This window comes from Helianthus annuus, chromosome 9 (genome assembly GCF_002127325.2).
Source record: "Helianthus annuus cultivar XRQ/B chromosome 9, HanXRQr2.0-SUNRISE, whole genome shotgun sequence".
NCBI classification, from domain to species: Eukaryota; Viridiplantae; Streptophyta; class Magnoliopsida; order Asterales; family Asteraceae; genus Helianthus; species Helianthus annuus.
The window spans coordinates 128,383,025-128,403,031 of record NC_035441.2 but is presented as its reverse complement, the minus strand read 5'-3'; the positions used below and the strand labels follow the sequence as shown (position 1 = coordinate 128,403,031).

Here is a 20,007-nt window from a genome sequence, read left to right as displayed (position 1 = left end):
ACGTATACAAACCCATGAGGGGCAATAGTACTTTTCGTCCATTGGGTTAAATGGGCGGCTGCCCTTCTTTCTTTTTTTTTTTTTTTTTTTTTTTTCATTTTTAGTTTTAATTTAACTAATGTTAGTATAATATAATATAATTATAATTGTCCCTTTTAAAAATTACGATTTCGCCCTCAGTTCAAAATTACGTTTTTGCCCTCAGTTCAAAATAAATTTATGCTTTTGTCCCCAGCTAAAAATTACGATTTCGCCCTTAGTTCAAAACTATGATTTTTTCCCCGTTCAAAACAAAAATTTGGTTTTGCCCGCCAGCTAAAAATTACGAATTTGACCTCAGTTTAAAATTACGAGTTTATCCTCTTTTAAAAACTTATGATTTTGCCCCCAGTTAAAATCTTGAGTCTTGCCATCGTTTTAATTTTTTTTTTCAAAACTATAGTAGTTTTTATGTTACTTGGTTTACTCAATCTAACTTTTTTGTCAGGCAGGTGTCTGACACTCGCTCATTGTTTATTACAATTTACTATTTTGCCCCCAGCTCAGGCTTGCCATCTTTTTTTTTGGCAAAACTATGGCAGTGTTTTGGTTTAATTGGTTGAGTCGATATAATTTTTTTGAGATCGTGTTATGAGTAGTATACACAAGTAACTAAAATACATGCGTACATGTTATTAAACTAAGAAATATTCGTCTTAGCGGCCCGCAACCGGGCGGGACATCCAACGAGTTTAATTTAAACAAAATAGAAAAAAAAATCATGTACCACGCGAATATATAATATATAATCGTGTCGGATTTAAATCCTTCATTGAGCTATGAAATAGCGAATGGCAGTCGTGTACCACGCGTTGGACTTTTTTCCAATAATATAATATAATATGTGATGCCATACCACATATAAATGCACGTATATATTATTATTATTTACGTATACGTATAGATGACGATATTTACTGTAGGCGAAAGTAGACCACTAGTTTCGTGATCTTCTTATAAAAAATATATATGATATCTACATACACGTGATTCAGATGAGGAGTGGGCTGTCACTAATAATTCATTCTGACCAAAGTTGTAGTATATATTTATATTTTGAACGAACCTCTGTATCTTCTTGCCACCAAAGTTGTATATATATATTTTGAACGAACCTCTGTATCTTCTTGCCAAACACAGTGTCTTCTCCTCCAAAGTTCGGGTTTAAAGATGGCGATAAACGATGAGCTTTTGGAGCAAGTATACCATGAGAATTGTCCAGGCTGTAAAGTGGAACGTGATAAACGGATCCGAACCGGGTATCCCATCAAAGAGCTCATTTCTATATGGGTCGTGGTGCTATGTGTTGGTGAGATCTAATTATATATTACCGTCTATTAATACTGTATCATAATACTGTGTTTGTGTTTTAATATTTTTCCACTAAAAGCGTCTAACTTAGGGATACATGTAATGTCGAAATTACCGAAACTGAAAATAAGTAAAAATACAAATCGAATATCATACCGACTATGGCGGTATGATACCAGTTTGGTGTCATGTAAAAGGAGAGTGGTGTGTGTGTCATGTAAGAGAAAAATTTATAGAAAACTAAAATGACCATCTATATTTAGAAGCTTACTATTTATTAATTTATATAAGGTTATTGGATTTTTTCACCCTTAACTATTGGTCATTGGCCACTGCCATCTCCAACTATCACTTTGACACCCGCCACTCTCAACTTAATACTTAGTGTGTTCTGTCACCAGATCACTAACTTTTGATCATGTTACTATACTTTTGGGGGTGTCCTAGGATCCCTAAAACCTTCCCAAGATCTCTATGACACCCCAAAAAGTATAGTACAGGATCAAAAGTTAGTGATCAGTTACAACGTGCTGAAAGAACACACTAAGTTTTAAGTTGTGTGTGACGAGCATTAAAGGGATAGTTGGGGGTGACAATGGCCAATAGCCAATAGTTGGGGGTGATAAAATCTAATAACCCATTTATATATTATAGTGATTATATCAAATAAAAATAATATTAAAATAAGTATTTGTGAGTATCATATGGGAGATTGTTTTTAAAAAATAAACAATGTTTATAGAAAATTGTATTTTTTACTTAAATTGTAATGCTCTAAATAAAATCTTAAATTGTATTCACGCTTCGGTTCGGTTCAATAACATGAAACCTCTCAACCCGATCATCTATTTGGTTTTAGGATATTTTTTGTTTTGTTTTGTTTTTTTTTTTGGTTTGTGTCGATCGGTTTTAAAAATTTTAAGCCGTAGCGAACGGTTTAATAGTTTATACCGAAAATCAATCATATATAACCGGACCGTAAGATTGGTATATATATATATAACTTTTTTAGATATATCATATTAGTTCTTTTATCCTCTGGCATTCATTCTTGGTTTAGTTTTGGATAGGGGTGTTCACGGTTTGATTTGGTTTTACGGTCAGTTTTTCTTGTAACTTTCGGTTGGTGGGTTTTAAAATTTCAAACCGTAGTAAACGATTTGGTTTACGGTTTATACCGAGAACCAATTATATTAAATCGGACCGGACTGCAAGATTTGATAACAGATTTTAGCTTTATTATATATTTTAAGTTACATGTATTTAAATATCTATATTTTATATTAGGTTTAATTAAAATAGAACTATGATTATATCATACTTATAATTTACCTATCTTCTTTTTTTTATTAACTATAATTACGTAGGTGATGAAGAAGGTCATTTGTTCAAATCTCATTGATACCCAATGGACTATTTATTAGGTTTAATTAAAATAGAACCATGATCTTACTTATAAGTTACCTATATTCTTTTTTTAAGTGATTATTAGGTGGTGTAGAAGCTCATTTGTTCAAATATCATTAATAACCAATAGACTATCTAATGAGTTAAAATAAGTAAAATTCAGGGTTGCTAAAAAGTCATCAGTTTTTGTTCCTAAATGTTATTTCATGTGTAAATTGATTAGTTCAAAATGTTTTAATGTTTTACCCAATTTTTTTATACTAGTCTGATAACGCCAAAACTGTGAAACCAAAAGGTGGTTCGGTTCGGTTTGGTTTTAGATGAATATTTGCAATTTTTATATCTTTTGGTGTTTCTTTGATTAATATATGATATGTCTAATGTTGAATTTGAACAATCGTTCGCTATGTATAATATTTAGTTAGGTCATCATCTTTACAATTATTTTTGCAATACTATTGATTAATCACTGCCCAATTGTTTATGTTTAGTACAATAAGGCAATTAATCGAATGGAAGTGGAAATGTAAATGATAATGATTCTTACACCGTTTTGTGTTCTAACACCGTATGTTAAGAAATCTAACAGCGTTGTTTATTTGTACAACAGCCCATAATTATTTATTTGGATTTATTTATCTATGTCGATATATTGGATGATTAGGTCATGTTGGACATATTTTTTATTCTATATTTTAAGGATATTTTTATAGAGGCACAATAAGTTCAAATTGCGAAATTAAACCGAAACCTAACCGTTAGTAAGGGTTCGGTTTTAAATTACAACGGTTCAGTTTTGGTCTGCAATGATCAAAAAGTCAAAAACCATTACTAACGGTGTGACTCACAGTTATTTCTAAACTCAAAAAGTAAAAAATTGGTACATTGAGCTATCTCTCTCTCTTTATTTCTAAATCTCGTCCTTCTCCATTAGAACGGTGAAACATTATACGCATCAAATCTATAGCATCAACTCCCTTTTCTAACAATATGCATCTGGGTCGCCTTGAGATCCACCGCTCCTTGTCCTGTTCCACGTCCAGATTGGTCATTTCTCGTTCATATTCAGTTCAGATGCGGTAGAGACAAGCTTAGCATCATTGATCCTTGTCTATATTTGGTTCGATCGCCAAGCTAGGTTGCCAAATCAACTTCTCGACCAACCATTTTTTTCAGAAACGAGTCTAGTAAATCTCACACCTAATTCGTAAATGCATACGTAATCTTTATACTTAATTATTTATTTAAATAAATTTTGCAACCAACTTGTTAAATAAAAATGACACAAATCTACAATCAAAACGTAAGCAAATATTGAAGCCGGTAAACGTCAAGAGGTTATATCAAATAGAGTGAACTTAAACAAACACAAATCTACAAGGGTGCAAAGTAGAGTAGAAATAACATTTGTCGTTAAAAACGGCTCTCCCATAACACGCCTCTCCCATTTGAGTTATCTTAGCCCCCATCCATGCTATTCAAGAATATTAGAAAAATGGTAGCATAAGGCTTTGGAAGTGTTTGCTGGTAACCAAAGCATATTGTTCCTGCAACCACATTTATCTAATCAATCAACATCAAATAAAAACATGGAGGTCTGCTTAACGTACTTTCGTCCTAAAAACATCACATCAATGGGATCTTTTATGTTTTAGTTAGAAAATGAAGGAAATTCTTGACCGATCCGTATTACATTCGGGCCAGGATAATAGTTGCAAATCGGGTTACCAATAAAAAACATCTTACGTGTGTGTATATGTGTGTGTGTGTGAGAGAGATTATTTGAGAAACCAGGGTGTAATTGAGAATCATGAGAACCAAGGGTACAACTGACATCGATTATGCTTTTCCTTCACAGCACTGCCGATATCATCTCTCTTTCCATTTCTTTACTTCATGGTACGCGTGTTCCTTTACATTGTTTCCCATTTTCCAAACGGTAACATTTAGAAATTTGTATCATGATTTCCATTCTAGGTAAGGGATTTTAACATCGCGAAGAAAGAAGAGGACATTAGTTACTATGCAGGTTTTGTTGGTAAGATGATTTTACATGTTATGTTTCATTAAAGGTGGTTAGATTGGTTAATAGATAGATTGGTAAGTGGTAAAAACATGGGTCTCATTGGGTTGCCCCAAAACAATTTTGTTCCAATAATCTTTTTACAAGAATTATATTATCTCACTTATAATGTTTACAAGGTTTTATGTATTAGAAATACACTTTAGACGACTTTTGATTTGCATAACTATTTGTCCCACTTGATTGGTTTCCTTTTTTACTAACCTTGTGTTTTAATTTTGTTGTAAACCTAATCGACCCATTTATAAGTATATGGACCGAAATTATCATATCTATAACTTATTCATTTCTCAATCAAATGAAGGGTCTGCATATATGATTGGACGTGCACTTACATCTGTCTTTTGGGGAGTAGTAGCTGATCGTTATGGTCGAAAACCAGTTATTCTTTTGGGCACTTCAACAGTGTTCGTTACTACTTCAATTGATATTATTCCAACATATGTTTCATAAAATAATCATAATTTTTTTTGTTCTCTAGGGTTATTTTCAACACAATTTTCGGTTTTAGTGTCAACTATTGGATGGCTATTATTTCGAGGTTTCTTCTTGGTTTCTTAAATGGGCTACTTGGACCTATAAAGGCATATGCATGCGAAATTCTCCCAGCGGAACATCAAGCTTTAGGATTGTCAGCTGTAAGCAATCAATCATGAAACTTCAAGTTATTTATTATAATTAAATGAGTCATATTTTCGCATAATTTTCTTGCATGGAAATTAATAAATTGAGTGATCTAATTCAGATTAGTACATCATGGGGGATAGGACTGATCGTTGGTCCGGCTTTGGGAGGTTTCCTTGCACAGGTTTATATATATCCACTTGAGATATTATATATGTGCTTTGTATGATGTTCTATATGTCATAATGTCATGAGGCAATTACATTGGGAACACATTCTTTAACATGAATATTGATAATCTTGTAGGTTTTCTTATATTCATTGAAATTATTTCCCCAAGTAGTGTCTCAACCCTATAAATGCATGGGTATCACCAAAATAATTTTCGGATAATGAAAGAAACCTAACAATGTAGGAAAACCATAGAGAGAGAATTGTAAGAATGGAAGATAAGTTGTATATCTTATAGTCTTGTAAGTAAAAGAATAAAAGATATACACTTGACCTATGCACCTTTTTATATAACATTGCAATTGTTATGAAAAGTTAGTTACGTATTTTCTTTGTGTAAAGTCTAACTTTAGACTTAGCCTTATTTCTGGGATCTCATTTAAGTTTATACTAGCATGTACTCATAATCTCCCAAATTTATTTTAATTTGAACTTCAATGGTCTTAATTTGAAATCCCATTTACATTGAAATACCTTGATAACACTAAAAAATGACGACTTTTACCTTATGGAATATATATATATGTGTGTGTACGACAACACAATTAAAACTTTAATTGATAGGAAAGAATGGGTTAATAATGATATTTACTAAAAAAGAGATATTATTTGGCTACTTTATTACTAAGAATTCTTATGAACATTCTCTCTATTGCTATTTCCATTTAATTTTTGTGCTTGTTTTGAAATTAAGCCTGCAGAGAAATTTCCAAGTCTAGTATCTCCTGATTCTCTATTTGGGAGGTAGTGTGAATCCTTTGTCAACTTTGTTAATTCTTAACGGGGATGATATAATTTGCAAATATTATTTTGGTTTAGTTATGAAAAAATTGCAACCATGACTTATTATGCAGGTTTCCGTACCTGTTGCCTTGTCTTACCATCTCCATTTTCGCCCTTCTTGTGACTATTGGTGCAATTTGGCTTCCGGTACAATTTTATGCAATTATAAACTTCTTAATCCATTAGGATGCATGTTAACATGATATTCATTCAATATGATCACGAAAAAATAAGTAGGATTTATGAGATTTTATTGAAGAAAAGAAATTGGCTTATACAAGTGCAAATCCTCAATAGTTGTTGATTATGTTTTATAGGCTTACAAATGACAAATAAAGTAAAATATTATTGGACATACATTTTTCTATCTGAATATTTCATACTCGAAACATAAATCATCTATATAAAAATAATGAAACTGCAGGAAACACTACACTTCCATAAAAAGAATGAGTTGGAGTCTGCGGATGCTGACGAAATAACAAAGGAAAAAGATTCTAATTTGATGAGCCTCCTTAAGAACTGGCCCTTAATGTCTTCTATCATTGTCTATTGTGTTTTCTCTCTTCATGACATGGCTTACACTGAGGTAAATTAAAAAGTAGATTATTAAATCATAAAACGCACCGTTGGCGGTATATGCATATAATATATATATGTGTGGGCACTCGGGGGGGGGGGGGGGGAGTGAAAGCGCACTAATTTTAACGTTATTTTACTAATTTTGTGAAAATAACGTTAAAAGAGGGGGATGGTTAATCATGCATCATGTGGTGGTGTTGGTAGCCGAAAGACAAGGGAGTACATGCACTAATCTGCCTTTGTCTTAATTGCTGAGTGTTATGTGCCTTATGTCCAATGCTTGATGCAAAACTACTATCGAGTCGGGTGTCTTATTGGAAGTAGCCTCTCTATTCCTAACGGGTAGAGGTAAGGTTATCTACATCTTACCCTTCTCATACCATACCTTAGCTTTGCTATTGGTAGAATTTACTAAGTATGATGATGATGATTATTAAATCACAAATTCACTATTTAAAACAAGTCACTTATACAAATGAGTCATTTCCACCATCCCTTCAAAGTAGCTGCATACCCTTAACCATAAATGATACCAGTGATGAATTGTCAAGTAATATGGCTTATAAAGTCAAATCACCCTACAAACTATATATACATTTTACCATAACTAAGAGCTCGTCGCAAAGGTCCCAATACCATAACTTAAACATTTTACCATGTTTTTATAACCTTTATTCTACTATATATACATTTAACTTCACTCTTCATAACTTCACAGATTTTCTCATTATGGGCTGAGAGTCCTAAGAGTTTGGGGGGACTCAGCTATACTACTGCGGAGGTTGGCACGGTCTTATCCATCACAGGTTAGATTATTTCTTTATGGTTTTGTAGTTTTTTTTTTAAAAAAAAACCAAGCATATCAAGTAAGGTATCATTTCAACAAAGATCATGTGTTGAAAGCGAACGTTGAAATGTTCTTGTCTGAAGACCATCTTGTTGACGTTTTTTACAAAACCTCTAAATGACAAACGTTTTAACATTCAATATCTACTTTTCACCGCAAACTAAACTTTGCACCCTTGTTCTAGCAAAAATAGAGTTAAATGCCATTTTAGTCCCTGTGATTTGGGTTATTTTGGCAGTTTAGTCAAAAGGTTTTATTTTTCGCTTGTGGGTCCAAAAAGGTTTCACCGTTGCGATTTTAGTCCACTAGTTTAACTTCATCCATTTTTCTGTTAACGAGAAGAGCAATTTGGTCATTTTATATGCAGTTTTGTTAACTAGAAGGGCAATTCGGCCATATACAATGACCGAATTGCCGTTCTCGTTAAAAGAAAAAATGGATAAAGTTAACCCAATGGCAACAGTGAAACCTTTTTGGATCCACAGACGAAAAATGAAACATTTGAACTAAACTAACAAAATGGCCCAAACCACAGGGACTAAAATGGCATTTAACTCAGCGAAAATATTTAAAAGATGTTTATTTATTCGACAAGGGAAGGTTCATTTGAGAAGAAAATTAAATTAAGAAGAAAAAGAACAAAGGGTAAAAATGTAAAACATTAAATAGTTTTTCTCTCAACTCATTTATTATTATCTTTGACTAATTAATTAGTCATAAACACTATCATCCTCCACACTTAAATTTTTGCTTACACACATCAAAATTTATCCTACACGTTTTGAAATATATCCTACACATATTGAAATTTATCCTACACAACTCGTAATTCATCCTACGCACCTCGTAATTTATGCTACCCTTTAAATTATATATACATACATATATATATATATATATATATATATATATATATATATATTTTTGAAAAATATGTTTTTTTAAAATAAGTTACAAATTTAATGTAGTTAGCTATTAAAAAGGAAGACTACCAATTAATAATCCATCTAACTTTACCAATATACCCTTACATTAATATTAAATGCAAAAATTAAATAAAGTAAAATGAAGCTTTGTTATTGGTTGAAATTTCTTCTTTTTTATTCTCACAAAAAGTTTCTTCTCATTTGAACTCTCCACTATTCGACAAATTCTGCAAAATTAAATGCAACAGAAAAACGCTTACTTGATGCCTTACTCCATTTTATCTTACGAACATGCAGTTTTTATGTTTTATATATTAATTCAAAATGATAATTGTTTCAGGGTTGGGCCTTCTCGTTTTCCAGACTGCATTATATCCAATTGCAGAGAGGATATTTGGGCCCATCACGGTAGCTCGCATCTCAGGGGTAAACAATCTTCCATCATACTCATTATTGATTCATTTGTCTACTATTAATCGTTTTCCCTTTGACATTGAAAGTCAAAACTATAATTTAATAAGTTATAGTTATCCTTTATTCTTCTTCTGTGTCATCATAAATTCTTTTTAGAATATAATTATTGTACTTTTTTCATTATGGAGTAAAGATATTTATATCAATTTAAAAGCAGGAGTTAAATGTACATATCCTATAGTTATAGAGGAAGTAAGTATTTAGATAATTTACTTTGATTACGTGCTAATCCAACTATCTCTTGTGTAGGTTTTGTCTATACCCCTACTCACAACTTATCCATACATAGCGTTGTTATCTGGCTTCATGCTCGCCTTTACATTAAATTTAGCTTCGGTAGTGAAGAACGTTTTATCAGTAAGTTTTTTAGAGATTAAGCTGTTTACGAACTTTCTAAGTTTGTTCATTTACAAAGACTTGATCGCAAATTTAACGATAGTTCTTGTGGATATATATTCCGAAGGTTTACTTCATTGACCCGTTATGGTTGTTGGTTTCCACTTTCCACAAACAATTATAAAAAAAAATCTTTTAGCATGTATACAAAGGTCATATGCTCCATGAACATAAACAACCATTATATTACCAAAAAAAGTGAATCGGCCGCATAATTTTACAAAATTAAAATCTTAGAACTCAATTCTTTATTTGTGTTGTAACCATCTCCGCTTTATCTCTATCACCACAAGCTTTTCATTTTCATCAGATCTCCATCATAACTGGGACATTCATACTGCAAAATAATGCTGTGGTAATATTATTGTTTCTGTACTTTTTCTTTATTTTTATAGTGTTAGGTACATAAATTAAGTATTTTATTCTACAATGTACATGGATAATAGGAACAACATCAGAGAGGTGCAGCCAATGGTATTTCCATGACTTTGCAATCAATTTGCAAAGCAATTGGTCCATCATGTGGAGGAGCACTGTGAGTACTCATATGTTTAATACTCTCAAATCCAAGTGTGGGTCAAAATAGGTTGTTGTTAGACCATGTGTAGTGGTTAAACAATATAATGCCCCCACCATGGGGCGTTTTGCGCCATGTGGCAGCCAGTCAGCAAGGGGCATTATTGGGCGTTTTTACAAAATGGGTGTAGTGGAGATGTGGGGTATTATGTTAAATGAGATGTAAAATAATTAAATAAAAAAAAACCTCAAAAAATTCTTATTGGATAACATATAAATGAGATGGAAGATGATTGGAGAAGAGGAATGGGGCAAGGCGTTTTAAACATAACGCTTAATCAAATTTTTTTTCAAAAAAAACGCTCTAAAACGCCCCATGTAATGGGTTCCGGGCGTTTTGGGGCGTTATTTTGCAATTTTTTTTAAAAATCACGCCCCACTACGGGTGGTCTTAGAAAGGGTCCTTTCTGTTGTAAGTAAGGAAAAAGGTTAAAGGAATCGGATTGACTCACAAAAAAGTAGTTAATGCATTAAATATGATTAGGTTAGACCGCATTATTAAAAAAATAACGTGGTTCTAAACATTCAAATACATTTTAACCGAACCGCTGAACACCCCTAGACTAACTTGTCAAGTTTAAATTTTAGCTAGTTATTTATAACATAACTACCTCAAATTAAATCTCACTTATCTCTATATTTGTAGTTTGTCATGGTGCCTGAAGAGACAAAATGCAACATTTCTTCCTGGTACGCGCTTTTTAACTTAAAAATGTTGCAAAGAAAGACAAATTGATTTTTAAAAATAATGAGATTTACTTGTTTGTTTGATTTCAGGTGCCCATATGATATTTTTCCTCTTGAATATAATTGAGGGACTTGGAGTTCTATTGACGTTCAAGCCGTTTTTAATCACAAACCATAACTAGTATAGAGCACTCGAATCCGGGTTGATTCTAGGGGAATCCAAGGACTATACCCTAGTAGCCAAAACGATATTAGTCATTTGTAGGTTTCGAACGCCATTCATTTTCTCAAGGGTTAAATAGCTAAAAGTAAAGATTAATACAGATCATGTTGTGTTGTGTGGCATTGATGATAGTGATCTGATGAATATACAAGACAAGGGTCTTGTTTTGTCTATAGTTTGTTGAAAATAAGAAATAGACAAAAAATTATTTGGTAAGTAATTTTTGAAGTTAATTCAAATAAAAATATCCATTATATTTGGTTGTAAAGTTAGGAATGAAATTGCAATGTAAAAGAGTTACATGGTCAAATTATCCATTTAATTTAGCATTGACTGTTAAGAACGTTTTAACAGTAAATGTGGTCTACTATATGCAATATTCTTGATTAGCTAGCTTCTGGTGTTACTTTATATAAGACTAGCCTAAGACCCCGCGAGCTTCGCGGGTGGTTAAACACCAACTAAACACATAAAATAATTTAAACATAGAAGCGTTAAAGTGTGACTTGTTAAGCCTAATATTTTGAGAGATTTCAACACGTCCCAATAGTACATCTACATGATGTTCGTTACACATTAAGTTTTTGTATATAAAACCTTCATTATGATGTTTTCATGCCTTTTGTCAAAATGAGTTGCACCGGCAGTGTGAACATAAAAAAATACATTAAGAAATGAAGGTAGAGTAATACATAATACAAACTTTTTCATCTACGTAAAGGTACTAACGAACATTGTGTCACAAAAGTTGTAAAAGAAATGCGTTAATGCTATGCATGATATGATTAATATTTAGTAGAAAGCAATGCGTTAATACTATGCATGATATGATTAATATTTAGTAAAGGTACTAACGAACATTGTGTCACAAAAGAGTCTGAAGTGAGATTAAGATAACAAAACATATATCGTAATAATTGTTCCAAAATTGTTACCACACATACGACATGCTTGGTAACGATATTAACTGTTTACTTCTGACGCCATCTGTAAATAGATACATCCCCTAGGGGTTCGGATTAAGGATTCGCAATGTGTTTTGATTCCTATCATATCGCAGCAAGAATTGAGCTCCATTTTCCAACCCAGCCTGAAGCATGAAGTTGTGCCATCCTCTATCCTCTGAAAGCATACCGAGGTCTCCCACGTGCCGTTTTTTGCCGGATCTCTAGTGTCATTGAAAACCCGTCTTTAGTTTGAACTACCATTTCATCAAGGACAGACAAATCTACATTTACTGCACATGCCTTTGGGAACCGCTGCATTACAGTCCGATAAAATAAACAGATTAAGAAAATAATAAAAAAATACAAACTTCATAGCGTTACATAATATTAAAATTTTGAAATATATAATCCAAATATGTACTCATTCGATTCAGACCCAAAGCAAAATTTTGAAATATATAATCCAAATATGTACTTTTTCCTTTATGTCATATAGTAATAAAGTTACATTCTTTAAGACCATTTGAATGTGCAAACAATCGATCTACATCAAATGTATATAATCTTCAATCATTAAGAAGCATCACCTAGAAAAAAAGCCCTATGTGGGTTTCCTTTAAGCTATAACAGATTTAGGTTATAAATATAGAAAATTTTGAAATCATACCATGAACGCTCTTGCTCGTCTTTGTCTTCGAAGACAAAAACTTTAGAAATATATTTAAAAAACAACGAACCGTCACTGAATATAAAAGGTTGGTTGAGACGAATCCAAGATCTGAAGAGTTGAGTTGTAGGGTTATATGAACAAAAAATCATACCTTGAAAATCTTCATCTTTGCTCTTAACACAGAATCATCTCTTCGTACTTGAATCCGGACCATAAACCCTATGAACACAAACTCACTTGTTAATCGGAAAGAAAACATAAATCAATCACGTGGAGAGAGTGGATATGCTTACCATGAGCGCACATGTAATTGACACAGCCCACACTGCTTTTTTTTTTTTTTTAATAATCTCAATAGATGTAACAAAACTTAACAAATTAAAAACCCTAATTTGAACTGATTGGTAAAAAAGAATGCAATATGAACAAAAATAAACAATAATATGAACAAATCAATGTAGCCAATCCACATGATCCAATCGGCTTGAATCGCCATCGCCTTCATCTTCTTGAATCAGCAAATCGCCATCGCCTTCATCTTCTTGAATCGGCAAAGAGAGAGGGGGAGAGAGCATATGGGGGCGAGATTTGGGATGAGATCCAGAACCCCTAATTATAAAACATTCATACAGAATAATAATTATCAGCTTAAAGAAAACTAAAATTGATTACAACTTAAAGAAAATTGTTTCAAAATCATCATTTGGCTGCAAAATGATTGGCAAATTACCAAAGCATCTTCAATCTTGATATCTTTTCAAGTAATTCACTTTAAGTAAATTGACAAAATTCATAAACAATCGGTGTATAAAAGAACACAAATATCCAACTATTTGGCCAGTTCGCTTTTTACCATACAGAGACACATTTGAGATATTTGTTATAACTTCTAAAACACAACCCAAATTAAATCAGAATGCCTTCTACATCATCCAAACAACCCCTACTTCAAACTCAATCTAGAGACAGATGCCAAAAAAGAAAATTCCAGCCATCAAGTGTGATTGAAGAAAACTATCAATCTCATTTAAATTCGCCATTGAAACTTGAAACCCACCATTAAATGTGTTTTTAAAATTAGAGCACTGTTGATAAGGCTACCACTCAAGGAATTGGGGGGGGGGGATACAGAGAGAGCGTTAATTTGGTTAAACCAAAACCAAAACAATAACTCTTTATACAACATCATAAATTTAACCAAATGAAACATTACATTTTTATTTCTAATCATGATAATAATCCTTAATCAAAAGGTTCATCAAACTAAACAACCCGGTAACAGGAAACATATCAAACTAAAGAAGAAACAGAGACATTACCTGACAGTGAATGCCAAGGCTGATAACTTCAGAGATGGTAACACACTTGCAGCGCGACGGTAGGCTTCAGCAGTGGTACATAAAGAAAACTTGTATGAGAGATGAATCAAGGTTGTGATCAAAATTAGAGTTTTTAAACCTGAAAAGTTTATGCGGCAATTGGAATAGGTAGAAGCTTTAGAATTAGGGCTCCTATGTGAGAGAAGGCGGTGTGAAACAGAAAAGGAAATCTATATGAAATGGCAATAATAAAGACCATTTGCCATCATCATACTGACCCACTTAAAATTGAAATGTCAATAATATAGACCAACTTCTTATAATTATATAGCAATAATAACTGCAGCAATATTTCCAGCAATTTTTTTAGATCTAGCAGCCAATAAAAGATCAACCAAAAACACCAGTAGCATCAAACCAAAATGAAGCAATTGGCCAAAATATTTTTTTGTAACTCGATTCCATAATCATCAATGTGATAAATAATAGTATACAAATTTCAAGTATACCAATATTTTCAACCCTTCCAACATGCCAAATTTGACAGAGAAAATAATGCCTCATTTTGCGTGAACATCATCCACAATAGGTTTCCAAGCCTCTATTTGTTCTTTGGTCCATACACCAAGTGTAACCGTGTAGGATACTTTAACAATCACAAAATAAAAAACAATGTTGAGAACTTAAATCAATCAACCATAATCATATATATATATACATATATATATATATATATATATATATATATATATATGCATCCTTTAAATTGCAAAACTTTAAAACCAATTTTTGAGCAACTGTTGAGATCAAATTACTAACCCAGTCACCAATGAGGCCGAAGAAAATGTGATCGTGCAGGTCTTTCTTTAACGGCAGAGCATGAATATCAAGGCAAGCAAGCCTAAAACTCCACAATACTTAGAAGTCCCATTACTACAATAATAAAGGTGAAATCAACCAAGAAGTTAAAGCATTTGCACCTACATATATCAACAAATAGTTGCACTCGGTTGCGATTTCAACCATTTACTACAAAAGAGTCAACCTGTCCCATGCTAAAATCTTACTCATTTGACATGTTACTCAACCCTTAGCCCCAACGGCAAAAGCAGAGTGGGGTCAACAGGATCCGAAGACCCCCGACCACGGGAATTTGTAGGGTCTATATATATATATATATATTCTAAGCATTTTTTTATTAAAGAAACATGATTTGGACCCTTTAGTTGCATCTACCACTTGGCTCTGAACATGAAATCACGTTAGTATTTTAACATTTTTTTTCATTACACATATACAAATCCGGGTACAAAAGACATATTACCACATCAAAGATTCGTCATGCATACTGATGTAGTGATGCTATCTTTTAAAAGTTTATGTGAACAAAACCATTACCTAACATTATACTATGTGAATTCCATATTTTACATACTAATAGAAGACCCAGTCTTCTTTGGTAACTCCAAAAGTAACGTGTGTGTGACTAATTACCAGAAATACTAAGATTAAATAAGAAACTTAGTTACTCACTCCTTAACTTGTGATATTAAAGCATACACGATTACCAGAAATACATGGATTAGACAACTTACTAATTTGTTCTAATATTAAAGCATACATGTTATATATGCCATGCCAGACCCGAACCACCATACATTAGAAAACGAACATTAGCATGAATATATAAATTAAAGATAAGAAAACAAATATTAGTGAAAAAGGGTTCAAACTTTTACCTTTTCACCATAATCATTAAAGCTAACTACATTGCTACCATCCAATATAATGTCATTCAACTTATAGCTCTAGTAACTGGAAGATGCCTTTTCACTGTGAATTAGGGATGAGCAAATGGTATCGGGTACCAGTTCGGAACCGACACCGAATTTCCCAAACCGACTCGATTTTCAGTACAGATATTTTACGTTTTATGTATTGGTTTTTACCTTCAAATACCGGTCCGTACCGCTACTGGTTGGTACCGAGCTCATCCCAACTGTGAATCTATCAAATTTGATATACCTGATAACCAACAACGTTCAACATTTTAGTACAAATCCATATTTAATATCACTTGCAACCTCTAAAAATAAAAATAATTGTTATTATCATATGGTATATTTCACAAATCCCATTCATAGATTTTGTAAATTGCTGTGTAATTCAAAAAACCACTTAACACTAAAGCGGTGTTTGAATATGTGTATGTATCTAATTGTAACATCTAATTTTGTGATTGTGATTCTTGAATTCATATAACCGGTTTGAATCCACAAAAGCCACTGCCCACTGAAACCTCTTTGGCTTCCTCATCCCTGACTCTGCAGGATAGACAGAACCAATAAAAAACACAAATCCAAACTAAAAAAGCAAATAGTTTCAAATTCTTATTACTCAATAAAATTAGGCATTCTTTATTTTCTAGCACCTCATTCTAATCAAGGATTATTTTTGTTTCAAGTTGAGTTGGGTACGTTGAAATAATAAATTTTGTTAACTTATTGGGCAAAACAAAAAGGAAAAGCTCTGGTCAAAATCAAAAAATCCAAAAACTACACTAGCGCTATGGTAATGATGGTCCCTATGGGTTGCACTTTGTAACGCATTTAGTCCCTAACTTGGACATGCTAAAACCTTTAGATTTGTTGGCTGGGGACTAAATGTGTTACAAACTGCAAACGACAGGGACTACCCGTGTACCTTTGGAAGCTAGGGACCAAATCCAAAATTTTGGTAAACCACAGGACCATCGATGTACTAATAAGCAATGACTAAGTACCTGCAGTTAGTGTGGCATCCTGCTCCATTCCCGTCTCCCTGTCAATGCAAACCAGATATATTTATCGAGTTAAATATTTCTATTACAAACTAAAAGCGCAAATAAATAATTCTATTACATTACCTCAATGGGCTTAGGGTCAAGTGTCAGGACAACACCGGCTTGCTCAATAATTCCCTGTAAAAAAACAGTAAGTACGCAAGAAATAAGCTTAGCTTATATATACTGATTGAAAGAAAATGTTTAAGGAAATATTGCATAGTTTAGAATAACAATGATTTAAATAAATTACCTCAAGGAGGTATCTAGCACACCAGATATGGTCTTGAGCTTCAATTCCCACACTTGGACCAACTTGAAATTCCCACTATAAACAATTATTGCTGATATGATATATCTGTATATGATATCATAATAATTAGTTAATAAATACAGAGAATGAGTAGGAAAAAACCTGTCCAGGCATAACTTCTTCGTTGGTTCAACTGATGTTAATTCCGGCATATAAGCAAGCCTTGCAATGTGCATCTGATATGTCTCTTCCAAATGACTTATCCGCTCCAGCACCACAGTAGTATAGACCCTCTAGTTTTAAAAATATATATAAGTTAATTAAAATAACAACTGTTGTTTCTATATGTGGCAAAATGGGCATGTCAAAATGGATTCGGATCAAAACTGAAGCTTCTTGTCCAAAATATTTTAAACTTTATATGTATAAGTGGTGTGTCAAATTTGATTAAAAAAAGATGAATAGTACCTGTGGACCAGGGTAGCCTCCAACAGGCCATCCCAAAGGCCACTTCACATCTGGTTGAAGCAAAGTGTACTCTTGCTCAATTCCAAACCTAAAATCAGATTTGGTTAACCAAATTAATCAGTTAGTCTGAATACAGAATATTAACATACACCGACTTCTGTCTATTTGTTTTCCAAATGAATTAATACCCCTCTATATAGAAAGGAGATATAGACGAACCTGTTAAAACAATAAAATCGTCTTGTTAAAGCTCAATTTGCCCACAATCATTTAACTAAACTCAAATTGAAAATAAAATAGATGAAGATCCATATTAAGGAATTTCATGATCAATCAATTTCCCTACACTTTTTTTTACGAGAATCTCATACTTATTACCTACAATTAACCTCTTATTACCAAAATCTCATACAAAGTTTGACATGGAAATTAGTAGTGACCATTAAAATCAAATGTCTGACTAAATATATTAGGTAATGTGAACATATTATGAGGAAAATAACAACATAACCTGTGAAGCAAGAACCCTAGGGATGAAATTAGGGCATATCGAAGTGAAACCATAAAAAACCACTAAAAGCAAGAAGACAATTGAATCAGATAATACGTTGAAATGACACAATGAAGTTATGACAGAAACAGACCATTCTAGAGCAAATTCAGCAAATGGTCTAATGATTCTTTAATAGCTAAGGCCCGCGTTTAAAGCCGATAAAAGCCCTGAAACCATTTCTAATAATTCAAATTATTATATCTTTATATGATTATATCGTAAGAGGGTAAGGTCTTGAAGTATTTGATAAGATGCATGTAGATCACTAATATAAATACAGATAAACACAAAGATGATTAACCTAATTTTAAAAACAAATAGACTACTCGAGATGGCTACTCATCCATTCAAGGAGCAATGTTAGACTTTCAAGAGCTATACTTTGTGTTCCTCTTCTCTAACATAGCTACTAGATTAAGTATACAAAACATCATCTTGCAAAACCTATGAGTTTTAGTAGATAGATTACATTAGTCAACAATAGGTAGAACAATTCAATGTAAAGAAAATGAAGCCAAACATAGAACAAATCAATGCTTCAGTAGTTGCACATATATTGTTTATGAAAACTATGAAAATACCAATTATAGAATTGATATGTTTTTTTTTATGAACAAACAGGCTGCAATTGTTGAACCAACCACCATCGTTGACGAACCGAAGTAGGGTTAGGGTTCACATCAAGTGTCGATTCCTCTCTTTCGCTGCGGAGGAAACCCTAGCTGACCGGTTGAGAGAAGAATCGACAACGTGAATATAAAGAATCAGATCTAGGGTTTTTTATTTTAAATCTGCTGGCGACTGTCACGGCCCCCGACCCGGTTTGACCCGTTTCAGGAGCCGCGGAACAGAAATCCCGCGGTATTTAATTTAGGCGACAGCGGAAGTCTTTTTAAAACAGGATCTTTAGTATTAAACTGCTCATTATATAATTTAGGGATAAAACCCAGTAATTTACAATACTGTGATTTCCATGGAAATCTTTATTTTTCAAAACATGTTTCTTTATTTATTTACACTGAGCCACTTTTCTAAGCTGGTAGTGCTTCCTGGCACTTTTCTTTGCTCACAACAGATTACCTGAAACATGTTTGAAAAAGGTTTTGTCAGCGGGGAAATACTGAGTGAGTTCATTCAGTTTTTAGGAAATGACTCATAGTTATAATTTACAGCATAAGAGCGATTACAATGGTTCATATCTTATTTTTATCTGGCTTTCTGTCACAATGGTGACAAGTCACAATGGTGACGATGGTCATACCACTATTAGGTTAATGAACTCTAATAGTGACGTTTCTCCCTAGTAGGTCAATGAACCTAACTGAGAGAAATAGTAATGTGCACAATACCCCACTAACCAATAAATCAAGATATCCACGACTTAGTCCCTGTAATTATAACACTTTGAAAATAATTTGGAGTATTGTAAAACAGTTGATAAAAAGAAGAATGACTCACATTGCAGATTTAACGAGCAGTGTATAAGCCTACTGATTAGCCTTGGTTATTTCTAATCTAACAATAATGCACACAAAACAGGATTAGTGATCAATACAGCAGTTACGATAATTCCCCGAGATCAATTTTGACAATGAATGTCCAAGTGCAATACTTCGGCTCATTTATCAAAAATGACAAACGATAAAGTATAGTACTTCAACTCGTATATCGAATTATCGACAACGACAAAGTACAATGCTTCAACTCATTATCGAATTTATCGACAACGACAAAGCATAGCCCAATGTGGGCGGCACTTAGACATTCTTTGAATATATTGATTCCGG

At 32.9% G+C, this 20,007-nt stretch overlaps 1 protein-coding gene and 1 pseudogene across 1 annotated transcript; one reads left to right on the top strand and one right to left on the bottom strand.

The window, feature by feature from the left end:
* The first annotated feature begins 1,104 nt into the window (after positions 1-1,104).
* On the top strand, positions 1,105-11,409 carry LOC110898810 (protein ZINC INDUCED FACILITATOR-LIKE 1). The gene is made up of 16 exons (XM_022145654.2): positions 1,105-1,348; positions 4,616-4,656; positions 4,735-4,795; positions 5,145-5,247; positions 5,322-5,478; positions 5,586-5,648; positions 6,390-6,439; positions 6,550-6,625; positions 6,903-7,067; positions 7,779-7,866; positions 9,174-9,259; positions 9,557-9,664; positions 10,014-10,058; positions 10,150-10,238; positions 10,926-10,969; positions 11,057-11,409. Exons 1-16 carry the CDS (start codon positions 1,210-1,212, stop codon positions 11,146-11,148), a joined length of 1,407 nt encoding a protein of 468 aa, XP_022001346.1. The 5' UTR covers positions 1,105-1,209; the 3' UTR covers positions 11,149-11,409.
* A 1,849-nt stretch (positions 11,410-13,258) lies between these two features.
* On the bottom strand, positions 13,259-18,867 carry LOC110903044 (annotated as a pseudogene).
* Between the last annotated feature and the right edge of the window lie 1,140 nt (positions 18,868-20,007).

Coding starts and splice junctions, on each gene's coding strand:
- LOC110898810 (XM_022145654.2), top strand. CDS start 1,210: ATGGCGATAAACGATGAGCTTTTGGAGCAAGTATACCATGAGAATTGT. Junction 6,440..6,549: donor CCTGATTCTCTATTTGGGAG/GTAGTGTGAATC, acceptor CTTATTATGCAG/GTTTCCGTACCTGTTGCCTT. Junction 10,970..11,056: donor AAATGCAACATTTCTTCCTG/GTACGCGCTTTT, acceptor GTTTGATTTCAG/GTGCCCATATGATATTTTTC.